At 39.9% G+C, this 18,088-nt stretch overlaps 1 protein-coding gene across 6 annotated transcripts in view; it reads left to right on the top strand.

Moving 5' to 3' along the window:
• LOC144678907 (heterogeneous nuclear ribonucleoproteins A2/B1-like) overlaps window positions 1–18,088 on the top strand; it is a 28,963-nt gene continuing 10,875 nt past the window's right edge. For 2 of the 6 annotated variants that reach the window (XR_013576207.1, XM_078538993.1), the window contains exons 1-9: window positions 1–195; window positions 4,450–4,563; window positions 4,959–5,105; window positions 6,295–6,505; window positions 7,543–7,644; window positions 7,919–7,987; window positions 8,081–8,143; window positions 13,951–14,049; window positions 17,285–17,404. Coding sequence is in view for 3 of the 6 variants with exons in the window: in XM_078538993.1 (XP_078395119.1) it covers window positions 190–195; window positions 4,450–4,563; window positions 4,959–5,105; window positions 6,295–6,505; window positions 7,543–7,644; window positions 7,919–7,987; window positions 8,081–8,143; window positions 13,951–14,049; window positions 17,285–17,404 (931 nt within the window). In the remaining 3 variants the exon portion in view is untranslated. Of the gene's footprint in view, window positions 196–4,449; window positions 4,564–4,958; window positions 5,106–6,294; window positions 6,506–7,542; window positions 7,645–7,918; window positions 7,997–8,080; window positions 8,144–13,950; window positions 14,050–17,284; window positions 17,405–18,088 lie in introns of all 6 variants that reach the window. The other 4 variants (XR_013576206.1, XM_078538992.1, XR_013576208.1 and 1 more) reach the window with 2 other exon arrangements.

Raw genomic sequence — 18,088 nt, 5'->3', positions numbered from 1 at the left:
GGCTGAGAGAAGGTTCTAGAAAGAGTTGAGCGGCGTCGGCGGCAGCGTTGAAGAGGCTGCGGATCAGAGCTTGTCTCTTTAATTTTTTTTTAAGCCATAACGCGAACTTTTATCGATGTAACGTTATTTACGAAGCGCTTGAGTTGAAGTATAGTCTTTTTATTTAAAAAAAATATTTTTTCGAGCAGGATGGAGGTAAGGGATAGAAAAAACGAGGGTGGGGGTGCTGTATTTTTTCAGCATAAAATTTTGAAAGATTTAAATTGATCCTATGGTAGTTGAAGAAAACGGGATGTCGCGCTGATAACGGTAGTTAATTGGAGTCCGTTTGTGGGCTGTACCGTTTCTACTGGGTGGAGGGTGAAGATTCAAAGAATAATCTCGCCGCCTCCTCTGAAACATATTGGGTTAACATTTAGATCATCAACATCTCATCTCCACGCCACCTTCTGTTGTCAGTTTGCCCACGGTATCTAGAGAGAGACTTCTCCGGCTTTTTGGAAGTGCGAACGCTCATAACATTTCAGGATTGAACCCAATCTTTCAATAAACGGTCAACAAATTTTAATCTCAAACATTCCATATTTGCGTTGAGTTTATTATACGGTTCAGAAGGTTTGAATCTCCTCACCACCAAAAGTTGCAATACATACTCCTTTGAGCATAGGAGTCAATGGAAGGCAAGTACATAATGAACACTTCGTGCACTATGTAGTTATAAACAAAAATGTAGAGATCACTTTGAAGCCTTTCTCGAGCCTGTGTCATGTTCCTTTGAGGCTTCTGGATAGGGGAGAGGTGGCAGGAAAGAGTAGATAGTGACCACCTTGCAGGAGAAAGGAGTGATTTCAAACTAATCTTTGGCGAGATGAGTAACTTGAAGTAGGTAGAACTAAAAAACATCAAAAACTACCAAAGCAAAATAGACTTAAGCGCCTAGGAGAAGAAAAAAAGTAGATCGGAGGGTTCCCACATCAACATCATCCTGCCATTGATTTGCTCACTGATTCCATACTGACACATTCACCTCAAATGAGCACCAGAGGGCTGAGGTCTAGATGTTACAATGCCATTAAGAGACTGCGTTAAGTTGCCTTGGAATGGATTGTACATTTATTCTGAGTTGCACTTAAATGTGTTAGCTGCGACTGAGTTGAAAGCATACCTGTCTCTTGCGTCACAAGGTTGTGGGTTCAAGTCCCACTATAGAACTCAAGCATGACAATCTAGGCTGACGTTATAGTACAGTACTAAGGGAGTACTGCACTGTAAGGTGCTGTCTGTTGGATGAGGTGTTAAACTGCGGCCCTAATGGATGGTTGAAAAAGATTCCGTTTTACTGTTTTGAAGAGGAGCCACAGGAGTTACCCCTGGTTAATGTTCCTTAATCAACATCACAAAAACAGATGATCTGGTCGTGCTTGGGAGCTTGCCGTTCACAAATTGGCTGTTGTTTCCTACAACGGTGGCTACAATTCAAATGTACTTCATTTGATGTAAAATGCTTTGTGATATCTGGTGGTCTTGAAAGGTGCTATATAAATGCAAGTGCCTTTGCAGACAGTTGTAAAATGCTTGCCTATTTTGCATCTGTTCTTTATTACTGCACATTGAGTAGTAAATGTTGATATGGTAAGTTGGAGAAAGTACTCACCTGGAAGGTGTTTGGCCCTTACATTTCACAGGAGATCTCTTGCAGCTCCTGCATTTGTATGGGAAGGAACAGATAGATAGTAGGAGTGAAAAAAAGAGTGAACCAGGATGTGACGGATGGAACGGATCCATCACAAAGTGGAGAGGAGGAGCCATGTAGAATCTAGAATGTGGGAGGTAAAGATGAGGATTCTGTCTGAAGGAGTGAGCATAATTATAGGAAGGGAAGTCAGACATGGACCATGGAAAGGTATGGGATAACTTTGTTTAAGAAATTTCACCATGCCAAGGAGGTGGTGTCTGACCCCCCACTGCAGGCTCTGTTTCAGCACCATACTGCATCTCTGAACCAGGGTAAAAACATGGTTCTTGGAGAGAGGGTGAGAGTGCCCAGGCTCATGGAGTGCATATTCCATGTGATTTGGCTGGATTGGGAGAAGTGTGCAATGGCACAATATTCTTGCTGTACAGGGCCCTGAGAATACCTAATTTAGCTCTGACTTTCCATTGGTGGCCTTAAATTGATACAGAACTTGGATGTTACCATCATAGATATCCTGAACGTTATATGGTTTCATGTTTGCTCTAGAGCGTTTTACTTGATTTACTAAGTACAGACACAGGAGATCGCCAGTGATGCATTAAAAACATTGTCTTCAATGCCCAAAAATCACATTATGTTGCATCTAGATTATCTGCAAATCCTGTGCACTTCTGATCTGAGTAATGCTTGCTTTACAGTTAGTTGTGACATTACAGGTATATAGAAGTCTGAAATTGATGAGTGAATTTAATCTGTTAATTCCTCTGACTATTTGTCTTTAGCCTACATATCTCTAAATTACTTTATGGCCTCGTGGGATACAGACCTACCTTAGCATTGTGCAATGTGGTAAATTCCACTATTTTACATATATCTGAGAGACTTACTATGCCAATGAGACAATCTGGTTTTATTTTATTAGTTATGTGTGTTATTCTATACTTACGCCTGACAAAGAAATCACACTTTCCTGATTGACTTGAGTTCCCAGTTGGAAAAAAATTGAATGTATCTGCCAAGCCCCTAGTCATTTTCTAAAGTATAACTTATACTGAATTCACACCATGTCAACGATCCTACATTAATCACTATTGTAGTACTCTGATTTAAAATTCAACGCTTGCCTAATACTTCAAAATAACTTCACAAATTTTTAAATTCATCTTTCCTACTATGAAAATAGTAAATGTATAATACAAATGCATCTGTGTGGTTACTGTCTCAAATTAAGATCTGACATAAATGCCTTTTTGATTTGTTTCTGTAAACAGGTCAGTTTGACTTTTGTAGCAGTTGCCTCAAGCTATCCTATGTCTACTTGAACAATGACATAACCTAGGGACATAACAGTAACATCCCTCAAGATCTGGACTTGCATAATTTAATCTATACACCTCAATGTAATATAAAGTAAAGAATATGCTATGCTGTCAACAGCAGCAGTTTGCATTTATTTAGTGCATGTGAAATAGTAAAATGTCCTGACACTTCATGGGAGTGTAAACAGACTAAAACTGATACCTTATCAAAAGAGATATTAGGACAGGCAACCAAAAACATGGTTGAAGCGAGATTTTATGGAGACAAGAAAGTTTGAGTAGGGAATTCCAGTGTTTAGAGCTTGGATGGCTGCCAATGATGGGGCGAAGGGAACGGGATGCGCGAGAGGGCAGAGTTGGAGCAACCAGGGTTCTTGGATGATTGTGGGAAATTACAGATGTGGGGAGTTACCACGCTGTGATGGGAATTTAATGCGGATGTGAAATGCGTATTTCTGACATTGGTGAACTGAGTATTAATGTAGGCCAGGTGAGGATAGCGATGATGGGTAACTGGCCTCGGTGCAGTCAATGACCCAGGCAGCAAAGTTTTGGATGAGATCAAGTTCATCGAGGGTGGGAGATGGGAGACTGGCTAAAACAGCATTGGAATAATTGAGTCTGCAGATAACCCAAGTGTTGATGAGAGTTTCAGGAACAAATCAGCTGAAGCGGTGTTGGAGACAGTGATACAGAAGTGAAAGTAGATGGTGATAGAATGTGAGGATAGTAGTTCAACTGGGTGTCAAATAGAAAGCAAAACTTGTGATAGCCAGTTCCAGCTTGTGGCTGGGGAGGACAGGTGGTGAGGGAACAGAATTTGTGCCAGACGTTGAAGGCAATGACTTTGATCTTTTCAGTTTTTAATTGGATAAGATTTGCAGCTCATCCAGGACTGCATATCAGACAAGCAGTGTGACCACACAGGTAGTTGAGCATTTGAGGGAGGTCTTGGTGTGGATGTGGGTCCTGACAGTTGAAAGGTAGCTTCTAGCTATCCTCCAGCATTTCTAATTAAGTCTTTGTAAAATCCCTCACAAAGATACCTGGAGCTTGGTTCACAATTAAGAGGCCAATTTGAGGTCTAATCACAGCAGAATGGAAAGTATTTGTCGAATGGGTTTACACTGCAGGAAAGAGTCCTCCCTACCTCTGCCATCTTGAGGTGTGATCAATACTCTGCTGCAAGGGGATTTGTCCAGCAATGGGGAAACTTGTGTGTGTATTTTATCAAATAAATATACAGCTATATATCTCCACAAGTCTATCAGTTAAGAAATCAACATGGTCAAGCACTTCACCGGCCATTCACTGATGAGAAAATAGTTGTCCTTATGTCAAAGGCATCCTGTAACTCCCATAATGCCTTTCCCTCCAGAACTACTATCCTCCTCCCCATCAGCAATTAAGCAATTAAAATCTTTCTCTCTCCAGAACAGGGATAAGGAGCAGTATCGCAAGCTGTTCATAGGTGGTCTCAGCTTTAATACTACTGAAGAAAATTTGAGAGGCCACTTTGAGCAATGGGGAAAGCTTACAGACTGTGTGGTAAGTTTTGCAAATGTATATATAAAGATTGCCCAAATCAGGTGTTAACTGGTCATTGTAAGACTAAATTATTCAATGTAAATATACAAAAAGCCAAAATTGGTCAGTTCCTAATGTGTTTTTTCTAATCTTCAGCTGTTTTTGCCATGCGTTTTCCCCTGGCGAGAAAAGTTCATAGAGCTAGTTGTCAGAAATTGACCTTTTAATGTGCCTGTTGTTGACCCTTGCCTGCAAGGAAGCACTTGGAATTGTGACTTCCTGGGGCAGGCTATTAACTAAACCCTGTCTGTCCATGAACACCACCTAATGTACCAGTGTTTAAAGACAAATACTAGATTCTTATACTTCTATTCAAAAGTGGTACAGCATGAAATTACAAGTTACAATCTTTGCAGGTCATGAGGGATCCTCAGACCAAGCGATCAAGAGGCTTTGGATTTGTGACATTCTCTACTCCTGAAGAAGTTGATGATGCAATGGCTGCTAGGCCTCATAAAATTGATGGTCGTGTAGTGGAGCCTAAACGAGCAGTCGCAAGAGAAGTAAGTTTTTTTTTTGTGAGAGGAGAGCATTGGAGCAAAAATATGTTAAATTGAAAAAGCAGCGTAGGACATTTTGTGCATGTCCCTTTGTTGTGCATCAGTAGGTGAAAGGTTTTCCCAAAAGTCATCTTGGGATTGCAGCCAGAATAATTTTGTAACTCATGAATCTGCAGTTGAAAGAAATGTGTATGATGAATTAAATGCTCCTCACTCAAAAGAACATGGAGGAGTAGACCATGCACCCCATCAAGCCTCCTCTGCCATTTAGTATGATCATGGCTGATGACTTCAACTCCACTTTCCTGACTGCTCCCCATATCCCTTGATTCCCTGAGAGACTACAAATCTGTTCATCTCAGCTTTAAATATATTCAATGATGGAGCATCCAGAACCCTTTGGGGCAGAGAATTCTGGTTACTTGTTTCCTTTATTAATTTTGTTGGCAGGTCAGAGATGCAAAGTTGCCGGTCTTAAGCAACGTGCTTGTGTTGTGGCCTCTTATCTATGGGTATTTTACAGAGTACTTTCTGTGGGACTGTTGCCTTCAACAGTTTTATATGCTTCAGCATTTTAACCTAATAAGCCGAATGATTCAATTGTTCTCAGTGGAGATTTAGACTTCTGCAGGAATCACATCTTTTTTGTGTCATGTTTGTATATTCCTACATTTTGAATTGCACCATCGATTAACAAGATTGTTTGATTATCTCATGTAGGTGTGATCTTCCTCATTAATTAGTGTAACTTTGTCTATGAAGCTCCAAGCTTTTCTGCTCCTTCATTCTCTGAGACCCTTAGTTCCACCTCGTTTAATTAAAACCTTAACATGCCGTCACTTAAGCAAAACTGATGCTGGTGACCACATAATCAAGGCCTTACGTGCAGCAATGGTGAAATGCCCCAAAGGTTCAAAACTTGGAGATGCTGTCCCTGTTTGTTTCTTTAAGATGATTGCAATTTTTTTTTTGCTAATTTCCATTTCCATTTTCTCCAAAGTAATACCTTAGCATCCATCACATCAGAAGCAAATCCAGTTCTCACTCATTGATCACCTGTGAACTTCCATTAGAAATTGGAAGAAGCAAAAATCCTGGCTTTTCAGGAACATGGCATATAATGATGCCTGGTATGTGTTGCTTTGGATTAATTTTGAGAATAAAATTGACAGTTTCTGTCCACAATTTTTAGGAATCTGGGAAACCAGGAGCTCACCTGACTGTGAAGAAACTATTTGTTGGTGGAATAAAAGATGACACAGATGAACACCACCTCAGAGCATACTTCAAGAACTATGGAAAAATTGAAACCATTGAAGTAATAACAGACCGCCAAAGTGGGAAAAAGAGGGGTTTTGCATTTGTATCGTTTGATGACCATGATCCTGTTGACAAAGTAGTCCGTAAGTAGCTTCCATAACTAACTGCTTTACATGGTTTAGATTGTCTGATCTCTCTCTGCCCACCCCCTCCAAGCACCCAAACCAGTGTTCTGCACTTTGGGCTCTCGCCAATTATTTAGAGGTTTCTGCAAAAATAATATTTTCTATGTCTTACCTTTTCCGTAATGTGGGAATACACTGAAATATCTTTTCCTGTAATGAGCTGTAGATAAATTCCTTTGTCTTTGCTCAGTTTCAACTGTCAGTAAAGTGATGTCTACATAATATAGTTGAAAGAGGCTAGAATGTTTGCTTTCTACAGAAAGTAATTGGAGACTGGGAAAACATTGTTTGGCCTGAAATAGCCACACCTCGCATTTATTGCACTTTTAACATAGAAAAAGAATCTCAAGACAAGTCACAGAAGTGTAATTAGACAAAAAATTTGATGTAAAGCCAGAGATATTCTGAGACATAATTAAAGTTTGGTCAGTGAGTTGGGTACTAAGGAGGGTCTTAAAGAGAAGAAAGAAGTGGAGAAGTTTAAGGAGCGAATTCTAGAACTTGGGGCCTAGACAGTTGAAGGTATGGCCATGGTAGAGCAAAGGAAATGAGGAATTCCACAACTTGAAGGAACACGAGTTGAACACAGGGGAGTTGAGACCTTGAAAGGATTTAAATGTGAAACTTGAACTTCAAACTTGAAGCTTTGGCGATTGACAGATTGAACACAGCAGCTATCATGTGCTCTGAGGAGATTCACTTCAAATTGTGATAAAGAACAAAGAAAAGTACAACACAGGAACAGGCCCTTTGGCCCTCCAAGCCTGCGCTGATCATATTACCTCAGCATATCTGTTCAAATTAGAATGTACAGGAGAGCTCTGTAAATAGCAATATTTTGAAACTGACAATTTTTAAATTTGATATTCCACAATGCTTGAGGTTTTGTATAATCAGTAGTTTTAATTTGTGAACATTTATTGGTGATCACATTTGTAGCTGTATAATTTAGTTGTTGCTTCAATGTGTTACTACTGTTATAAATTTTGTTCCAGTTCAAAAGTATCATTATGTTAATGGACACAATGCAGAAGTAAGAAAAGCTTTGTCTCGTCAAGAAATAATGGAGGCACAAAGTAACAGGTCAGGACGAGGAGGTATGTAATCCGAACAAGTCGAGATATTTTGGACAATTAGCTTTTTACGATTCTGTGCTAAACTTGCAGAAAACCTTTTACCTGAAACATATATTTAAAATTGCAAAGGAATTTCAGAGACACTGATTTGAACCTAAATGTGGTTGCGATGTGCTTGTGTGCACTAAGTTTATGACTTATAATGTTCCAATGCAGTATAACCTTTCCTGATGTTGTGAAGACTTCTCAGTAACATTCCTTCAGTTTGAAAGTAACACAGTATTGTTAATGACAGGTGGTGGCTTTAGAGGAGACTCTCGTGGAGGTGGCAATTTTCCTATGGGACGTGGAGGAAACTTTGGAGGTGGCCCTAGTAAGATTTGGAGATGTATTTACTGATTAAATTAAACTAAATGAATTATCTTTAAGATAGTTTAACAATCATTTTCTGTTGCAGATGGATATGGGGGTGGTCGTGGTTTTGGCGATGGCCCTGGTTTCAATGGTTATGGTGGAGGCGGTACGTTTTTGAAATTGTTCTTTCTCTCTCAATGTTTCTCTTCCAATTGTCTCTCTTCTCACCCTCCCCCGCCTTCTCTGGAGGTGTTGACTTCTGACTGGCTAATGGTGCCATAAATTCCTCCTTACTTTGCCCACGTGCTATTCATGACAAGTTGAGTTGTATGGGCAGGCTATTTGAGGGCACGTGCAGCAGAGTTGGTCCCGTTTTTGGCTTTGCATTGTGTGTTGTTGGGTAGCTATCTGGTGAGAGCTTGATAGAGGAATGGCAGCAATAATAGAGAGCAGCATGAAAGAGAAAAATGGCAGAAACCAGGGATAACGTGAGAGATAAAAGCAAAATACTGGAAACCTGAAAGAAAAACAGAAAATGCTAGAAAACTCAGCAGACCTGACAGCATCTGTGGAGAGAAAAACAGAGTTCACATTTCGAGTCTGTACGACGCTCTGAAAAAGGTGAAAAGGGCTGAGTTTTTCCAGCATTTTCTGTTTTTTTTTCTCATAGCGTGAGAGATGATGGGTTAAGTAATAGATAATTGACAGAGGGAAACACTCACTAAGTGTGACTTAAGGATGAAGGTATAAAACATTTTCAGTTTTTGCAAATGGTGTTAGTGAAAAAGATGGTGTGCTAGAAGATGTGGAATAAATATTAGAAATTACTAGGGAAGAATGAATTGATCTCAAGTTTGTCCACAAAACTCCCATGGTATGTGCACTAGGGTGTAAAGAAAATGGTGGCAAGCCATGACTACAATTTTTCAATTCTTTACCGATGCAAATTTAAGTGCTTTACAGTCAATTAAATACTTTTGAAGTGTTGTCATGTTGCAACATAGGAAAAGCGATAGCCCTCTTTGCCGCTGAGTCTCAAGGTTCAGGGTTCAAATCCCACTCCATGGCTTGAGCACAAAAATCTACACTGACACTTCAGTATAGTATTGGGGACACTACATTGTTGGAGGTGCCATCTTTCGGATGAGATATTAAACCGAGGCCCCACCTGCTTGCTTGGGTGGATGTAAAAGATTACATAGCACTATTTCTGAAGACACGCAGGGGCATTTTTTTCCGGTGACCTGGCTAATATTTGGGTTGGGAAGTGTAGTATTGCAGGGGTTAATATTGGAATCACTTGTGCTTTTTGTATTTGTAGTTAATTTAGACTTGATCATAGTTTGCACAGAATCAATTTACAGAAGTTAATGGATTTACAGAAAGGCTTGAATTTCTATGGTACTTTTCACAACCTTAGGACACTCCGAAGCCCTTTACAGCCAGTGAAGTACTTTTTGAAGTGTGGTCATTGTTCTAACATAGACAAATTGTGAGGAGAATTGTAAATAATTTATGAAGACATGTGGGTTAGCCTAATGAGCAGGCAGTTGACAGATGCCACCTAATGTGGAGATATGTGAGTATATGATTGGGAGATGAAAAATGGGAGTTTACACATGTGTGGAAGGATACTGAAGTGATTGAACAGAGACCTTGGAGTTTGAATACATGATTCCTTAAAAGTGCAAGTGGGGAAAAAGCCAATAATGGCTAGTTGAATTTGGGGTCCTGTGCAAGGGGAATAGAGTAAAGAAGTACTAAGTTTATAAAAATCTTCAGTTAGGGCACAAGTGAAGTACTTCGTCCAATTGTGGGAACCCCATATAAAATGTTAATGTTAGTTTCGCCTGGATTTTATGGAAAGGGAAACTAAAGACAGTTGAACAGGGCAAGAGAGTTTATTCTGTGTATCAGTGACAAGGGGGCATCTTGTCACTGAGGGTGGAGTGATATTGGGAGTACCTGCTTTACTCTTAAAAGGTTGTTGGACCATGGAATCTTTACCACAGGTAATGAGCAAGGCTGTGAGACCATTCCATTTTTTAAAGGAGAATTAAATAGATATTAGAAAGAGGAAAATACGGAGGAAGAAGGATAGTGATTACTGCAGCAAAAATCTTAACATGATGGGCTAAATGACTACCTCCTGTGTTGTAAACTTGTTCTGTTTTTTCCATCATCTTCTCATGGTCCCTGCAAAAAGACTTGCTTCCTGGTGCCAATTGTAACAGCTCAATTACTTTCAACTCAGATTGGCACAGCCTGGAGTCCTTTATTTGGACATTATTCTGTGGATAAACATACTGTGCAATCAAGGAGTTATGACTTTTAAAAAGTATCAGGCAGAAGTGAAGAACAGTTAACCTCAAGTAACTACACCTGCATTTGTAATATGCATAAATGAGTGTGAACTGGGGAAAAAATAACCACCAAGATATAAAATCTTTAATTGAGTTGTTTTTTGACTTGGGAAACTTGAAGAGTGGAGCTATTCCTCTGCACATAAGTGATGGAATAGATTCTCAATCTTCAATATTCTGTTCAGATTGAATTGTAACTATAGGATATTGCACTTAACTAAAAAGTTCCCAAATTTACTTTTGTATATGTACGTTCTGGCTTTGTGATCCAAGTTTTTTTTGCAATTTTCCATGACTTGAATTGGGAAAGAAGTTTCAAGTTGAGCAATAGTGATAGCCTTTTACTGAATAAAGATCCCACAGGGAAAGTGGTGCAAACATGCCTAACTAGAGAAACTAAAGACAGTATTAGATTAAAGGAAGAGGCTTATAAAGTTGTCGAGAGCAGTAGTAAGTCTGAGGATTAAGTTTTAAAATTCAGCAAAGGATGATCAAGAAACTACCATTTCTCACTACATGCTGTCCCTTGACATTGTCACCCAAAAACACAACATTAATCTTTGAATGTACGCTGATGACACCCAGCTCTACCTCTCCACCACCTCTCTTGATGACTCCTCTGTTGGTAATCATCAGATTGCTTATCTGATGTCCAGTACTGAATGAGCAGAAATTTTTTCCTATTAAATATTAGGAAGACTGAAACCCTTGTTTCAGTTTCCATTCTGAACTCAGTTCCCTATCTACCGATTATGCCCTTCTCCCCAGCAGTAGTCCAAGATTAAGCTAGTCTGTTTGTAACCTCAATGTCACATTTGACCCCGAGACTAGCTTCCAACCATGTGGTCAGCCATCATCACACTGCCTATTTTCACCCCTATTACATTGCCCAACTTCGCCACCTATTTAAGCTCACCTGCTGCTGAAAATTTCATTCATGCCTTCGTAACCTCTAAACTCAGCTATTGCAATACACTTCTGGCTGGTCCTCTCGCATTCTACCCTCCATACAATTGAGGTCAGCTGGAACTCTTGACATGTGTTAACTTGCACCAAGTTCATTCACCTATCACCCATGTGTTCACTGACCTTATTCTTGTTTTCAAATGCCCCCATGGCCTCGCCCCTCCCTGTCTATAGCCTCCACCCCCACAATCCATTGAGATATCTGCGCTCATCTAATTCTGAACTCTTGAGCATCCCCAATTTTAATCGCACCTTCATTGGTGGCCACATCTTCACTTTCCTTTCTACCTCACTTTCCCCCTTTACAACACTTCGTAAAAGCTGCCTCAAGCCTTTGGTTATCTGACATAACGTCTTATGTGGCTTGCTGTTGTGTTTTATTTTATAATTCTCCTGTGAAGTTCATTGGGAAATTTTATTGCATGATAGTGCTATATGAATATGATTTGTTGAAACTGGTAAAGAAAGCTAGGAAATCATAGTAAACTAGCTTCTCTCTAAGGGAGTAAGGGAGACAAAAAAATTCTGGAAATAGTGGGGAACCAAGGATCTAATTTTAAAAAATAAAGAATTTTAAGGATATTATTATTGGTACTTGAGAAGCTAATCAGAAAAAGATGGATAATCCCCAGACCTGATGAGCTATACCCAAGGGTTGTGAAGGAGGTAACTACAAAGCTAGTGGATCTATTGGTTTTGATCTTCCAGAATTCCTTAGACTCTAGAAAGGTCTCTAGATTGAAATGTAGCTGATATAATCTGTCTCCGAGAAAGGAGGGAATGGGCCAGTTATACTGACATCAGTGTTTTGGAAAATGCTAGAATCTATTCGGGAAACGATAACGAGGTAGTTAGAAAATCATAGTACGATTGAACAGATGTTAAAAGGGAAACGTTTTACAGATCTTTTAATTTTTTGAGGCTGTAACTAGTAGGGTAGATAAAGGGAAACCATTGGAGATGTAGTGTGTTAGAATTTTCAAAAAGCATTCGATTAGGTGCCTCAAGAGGTTATTACGCAAAATTAGAGCTCATGAGATTGAGAGTAATATATTAGCATAGATTGAGTATTGTTTGACAGAAAACAGAATAGTCTTTTGGGTTAGCTAGTAACTAGTGGGGTACCTCAATAATTAGTTCTTGGGCTTCAGCTATTTGCAACCTATCGTTGACTTAAATGAAACAGTATAATGTATCCAAGTTTACTGATGATGCAAAGTTAGATGGGAAAGTAAGTTGTGAAGAAGTTATAAAGGATTTAGACAGGTTAAGTGAACGGGCAGAACATGGCAGATGAAATGTAAGATGCGGAAATGTGAAGTTATCCACTCTAGTTGGAAAAATAGAAGAGGATATTTTTAAATGGTGAGAGATTGGGAAATACAGATATTTAGTGGGTTCTATGTATTCTTGTACATGAATCGTGGAAAGTTAACATGCAGGTAAAGCAAGCAATTAGGAAAGCAGAAGGTGTGTTGACCTTTATTACAAAGGGATTGAAGTATAAGATTAAAGAAATCTTTAATGCAATTGTAGAGGGTCTTGGCGAGGCCACACTTGAATTACTGTGCATTGTTTTGGTCTCCCTACTTAAGGAAGGATGTACTTGCCTTAGAGCGAGTGGAACAAAGATTCACTAAATTGCTTCTTGGGATAAGGGATTGTCTTAAGATAATAAACAAAAACAGAATTACCTGGAAAAACTCAGCAGGTCTGGCAGCATCGGTGGAGAAGAAAAGAGTCGACGTTTCGAGTCCACATGACCCTTCAACAGAACTGAGAACAGAACCCTGCTGAGTTTTTCCAGGTAATTCTGTTTTTGTTTTGGATTTCCAGCATCCGCAGTAGTTTTTTGTTTTTATGTCTTAAGATAATGTTCTTATAAATTCCTTTGATGAGAAGGTGGTATCACTGAAGCACATAAAATTCTTAAGGGGTAGATGTTGAAAAATTGTTTCCCTTGGCTGCAGAATCTAGAGCATATGGCCACAGTGTCAGAATAAAGCATTGGCCATTTAGGACTGAGGTGAGAAGTCTCTTCATTCAGAGGGTTGTGAATTTTGAGGATTCTCTACCCCAGAGAGCTGTAGATACTGTCATTGAGCATATCTAAGTCAGAGGTCAATAGATTTTTGGTTACTTAGGGAATCAAGAGATAGGGGATAGCGCAGGAAGATGTCATTGAGATAGAAGATCAGCCATGGTATTGAATGGCAGAGCAGGCTTGTGACAAATGGCCTGCTCCTATTTCTTATGCTCTACGTGTGACCTGATTTGTTGTCAAAGTGGAAGACCTGTGCTTAGTTTAGATCCATGTTTGTGACCTACACAAACCATTTTCATCTTTCTTGTCGAGCACCAAGTCATTCTTCCAGACTTGATCAAACTTGCAACTTTGTAAAGTTTTCAGACAAATTTAAAAGCTAAATGGTCTAGGAATTACATGTAAAATAACTGCATTTTTATGTGTTTGTGCCTTTGTCTTTCAAGCACAACTTCTCCATTTACTTGAGTTCCTTCATGAATTTATTTAATGAACAGATTTAGCTCTGAGACTGTTGCATCTTGCCTTGTGATCCCATGCCATCCTTAGATAACTGGAATGAATTGGGCGAGCTATTCAGTGTCTGTTTTCTGTTTTAAGGTGGTAACTTTGGAGGCCCAGGTTTTGGTGGAGGCCCTGGCTTTGGTGGTGGATTTGGCAACCATGGTGGTGGCTATGATGGAGGTGGAAATTATGGTGGTGAGTACTTTGTTGATACTGCGAGACATTTGAAAAATCTTTATGAAGTTACTCTGATGTATGTGATATAATGGATCTACATTATGGCAATTTCTGCGGCACTTGGTGCATTGTAGTGCGCAACCTTTTGTACAGAATAGTAATGAGGGGCGGTATTTCCTGTTTGTGGTTGAATAGAATTGTCAAATATTTAATGCGGCTTCCTAAATTTTGTTGCTGAAGCTTAGCAACATCAGGAAGGCTGGGGACACAATGTAGAAAGCGAATCCAAGAGCAGGAAAGATTTGAAGCAAAAGACTTATTCCTAGATCACCTTAACTCATATGGCAGCCAATTATGAGGTGGAGGAGAAAGGGTCTGGCGTGAACTTAATTGAAGGAGAAAAAATAATATTCTCAAACAAAATTCAAAGAGTTCCTATAATTGAAATACCAAATGTGCTGATCAATAAGAACTTTCATAAAGCTTGAATGTGTGAAATATGGGACCTGTTGTGAGTTATATATGTCTTCCAATGTGCATTTTCATACTGCTTAGACAAACACAAGGCTGGTTGAAATAGATCTGTTTACTTCTTGGAGTTACTGCCAGTCACTTTCTTCCTTGCATCAAATGCCTTCTGCCCATCAAAAATACGACTGATAGCTTTTCTACAGAAATTTTAAGCAGGAGGGTGACCCAGGGACAGTTCTGCTGCAATTTTTTCCTAATTATTGGGTGGCACTCCGGTGACAGGGCCCATTACAGATGTTGGGGCTGGGGTGGAAAAGAAAGAAAAATAACTATTTGCAACCACCAGTCCTGAGCAGCACATCATTTTCAGTTTTTCAGAATGAAGTAAATTTATACATCTAAAAGTTTGGCAAATTAATCATTAATAAATATCCCACAAAAGTGCTTATATTCTGGATTTGCTTATCTGTGTATATAATTGATCTTATATGCAATGACAAAGTAATTTAGTAGTAAATCACAAAAAACTCTTGTATCTGTTTGTGGGATGTGGGTGTTGCTGGCATTTATTGCCAGTCCCTAATTAGTCTTGAGAAAACAAAGGTGAGCTGCTGCTTTGCAGTCTGTGTGGTGTAAGTACACCCATGGTGCTATTTAATAGGGAGTTCTGAGATTTTGACCCAGCAAAGATGAAGAAACAGCAATCTGTTTCCAAATTGGGATGGTGTGTGACTCGTAGGGGAGCTTGCAGGTGGTACCCAGGTGTGCCTGCTGCCCTTGGTCTTATGGATGGATTTGAAGGGTGTGGTCAAAGAAGCCTTGCTTGTAATGCTATGCATGCAGCCATAGGGTACCAGATGGCGTGCCAATCAAAGAAGGCTGCTTTTTTTTCCTGGATGGTGCAGAGTTTATCTTGCTGGAACTGCAGTCATCTAGGCAAATGGAGAGCATTCCATGACTTGTGCCTTGTAGATGGTGCTGGGCTTTGGGGAGTCAGGAGGTGAGTTATTCACTGCAGAATTCCAAGCCTCCGACCTGGTCTTGTACCCACTGTATTTATGTGGCTGGCCCAGTTAAGTTTCTGGTCAGTGGTGAACCCCAGGGTAATGATGGTGGTCTATTCCGAGATAACTATACTGTTGAATGTCAAGGGAATGGATTTTCTCTTGTTGGAGATGGTCGTTGTCTGGTACTTGTGTGGTGTGAATGTTACTTGCTGCTAATCAGCCCAAGCCTAAATATTGTGCAGGTCTTGCTCCATGAAGGCAAGGGCTGCTTCATTTTCTGAGGAATTACGTATGGAACCAAACACTTGTAAGCGAATATCTACTTCTGACCTTATGATGGAAGGAAGGTCATGGAAGCAGCTGAAGATGGTTGGGCCTAGGGCACTGCCCTGAAATAGTCCTCAGTCCCAGGACATCACTGGAGTTGATTGTCCTCCAACAACCACAACCATCTTTCTTTTGTGCTAGGTATGGCTGTAGCCATATAGCGTGCGTCTCCACCCCCCACCCCATTTCTCATTGACTTCAATTTTACTAGGGCTCCTTGATATTACATTTGGTCAAATATTTCCTGTTGTCAAGGGTAGCCACTCTCACTCCAGCTCTGGAATTCAGCTCTTTTCTCCATATTTGGATCAGTGATGTAATGAGGTTTGGAGCCAAGTGGTTGTGGCAGAACTTGAACTGAGCACATTGAGTAGGTTATTGTTGAGTAAGTGCCATTTGATACCATTGTTATTGACAGCTATGCCCATCAGGCCTTCACCAGCTTGGTCAGTAGTGTTGCTACCAAGCCATGCTTAGTGAAGTCCTCTACATTCTTGCTATCCTCAGTGCTTTTTCCAAATGGTGTTCTACATAGAATACTGGTTCGTCAGCTGAGGGACGACGGTAGGTGGTAGTCATCAGAGGTTTCCTTTACCATGATGACCAGTAGGCATGAGATTTCATGGGGTCCAGGGTCATTGTTGAGGACATGCAGGGCACACCGTCTCATCTGTGCTACCACCTCTCGTGGGCCTGTCTTGCTGTTAGGACAGAACATACCCAGGAGGATGATGGAGGAGCCTGGGACATTGGCTGGAAGATATAATTTTATGTACAACTATGTTGAGCTGTTGCTTGATTGGTCTGTGGGACAGTTCTTCCAAATTTGACACACATCCCCGGATGTTAGTGAGGAGGATTTTGCAGGGTATCGACTGGCCTCATTGTACCTTTGTTGTGTTTTGTGTTTAGGTTGATGGCGGGTGATATGTCTGTTTTTATCTTTATTTGACTTTCTTGAGGTTTGATGCAACTGGGTGGCTTGCTAGGCTATTTTAGAGGGCGTTTGAGTCAAACACGTTTCCAGAGGTCTGGAGTCACATTTAGGCCAGACTGGATAAAGACAGCATATTTCCTTCCCAAGGATATTAATGAACCAGATGAATTTTTAAACCATCTGGCAGTTTCATGACCACATATATGGCTGATACTTTTTATAAAATTCCAAATGTAATTGAATTTTTAAATTCCCTCAGCTGCCGTGGTGAAATTTGAACTCCTATGAGTGGAACATTAGTCTAGGCCTCTGGATGACTAGTCCATTAGCATAATTATTACGTTAACATCCTCATAATGTGGGGAGAAATGAAAATAGAGCCATGGTTGTAATAATTGAATGAGGACGGTGAAGATTCATTTCTGCATGAACAGGGAAAGTTTCTTATGGAAGTATAGAATATGTAGGAATTAAATAACTCATCTGGTGATCAGTGTATTTTATATCCTAGGAAATTTTGGAGGAGGTGGTAACTACAATGATTTTGGAAATTACCATCATCAGAACTCTAATTTTGGACCAATGAAAGGTGGAAACTATGGAGGAAGAAATATGGGTGGACCATATGGAGGTATATCTTTTGTTACTGTATGGCAGAAAGCAGTGTAGTGGAGGTTCAAAGAACTCCTAAGTTAAAAGAAAGTGATGAGTTTACTTATTTTACATTTTTTCTGCTTGATTAGGGTGAAAGGTGTTGGAAAATTAGAAACCCCCTGACCACTTTTGACTTTTAAGTATTTGAGTTGAGTGTTCCTGGGCAGATGGAGTAAAACTTTCTATTCTAGTACAGCAATATACTTTAACCCAACCTCAATAATCACTTGTGCTTTTAGCCTTGATTCAAACATTGGGCCTGTTGAAACAACCTCCACTTACTATATTTGTAGAATTTTCCTTTTGTCTCCTGTGGAGTGTCAACAGTTTTACATTGTTTCCGTTCATGTTTAAATTTAATTTGTTGACATTCTTTTGTTCTCTTACCATTTTTCTGCTGTCTTAAGATAGTGATAGTTTCATGGGGGCTGGCCAAATGAGTCTTGACTGATGAGTGTAAGCAATAAATGGCAGCAGGTAATTGGTCTGCTGAGGAGTTTACAGCTAAGGCAATCCTGCCCTCATCCATTATTCACCATCTAGGAGTCGCTGGACAGCTATCAAGCATGGAAACCCTGTTAATTTTCTCTTTTCTACCCTGCCCTTCAACCAGCCCAGGATCATCTGATTTTCTTATCTATAGGAGTACTGCAAACCTTAA

The sequence above is a fragment of the Cetorhinus maximus genome, chromosome 3 (assembly GCF_964194155.1).
Source record: "Cetorhinus maximus chromosome 3, sCetMax3.hap1.1, whole genome shotgun sequence".
NCBI lineage: Eukaryota > Metazoa > Chordata > Chondrichthyes > Lamniformes > Cetorhinidae > Cetorhinus > Cetorhinus maximus.
This window is presented reverse-complemented; position numbering and strand designations above follow the sequence as displayed.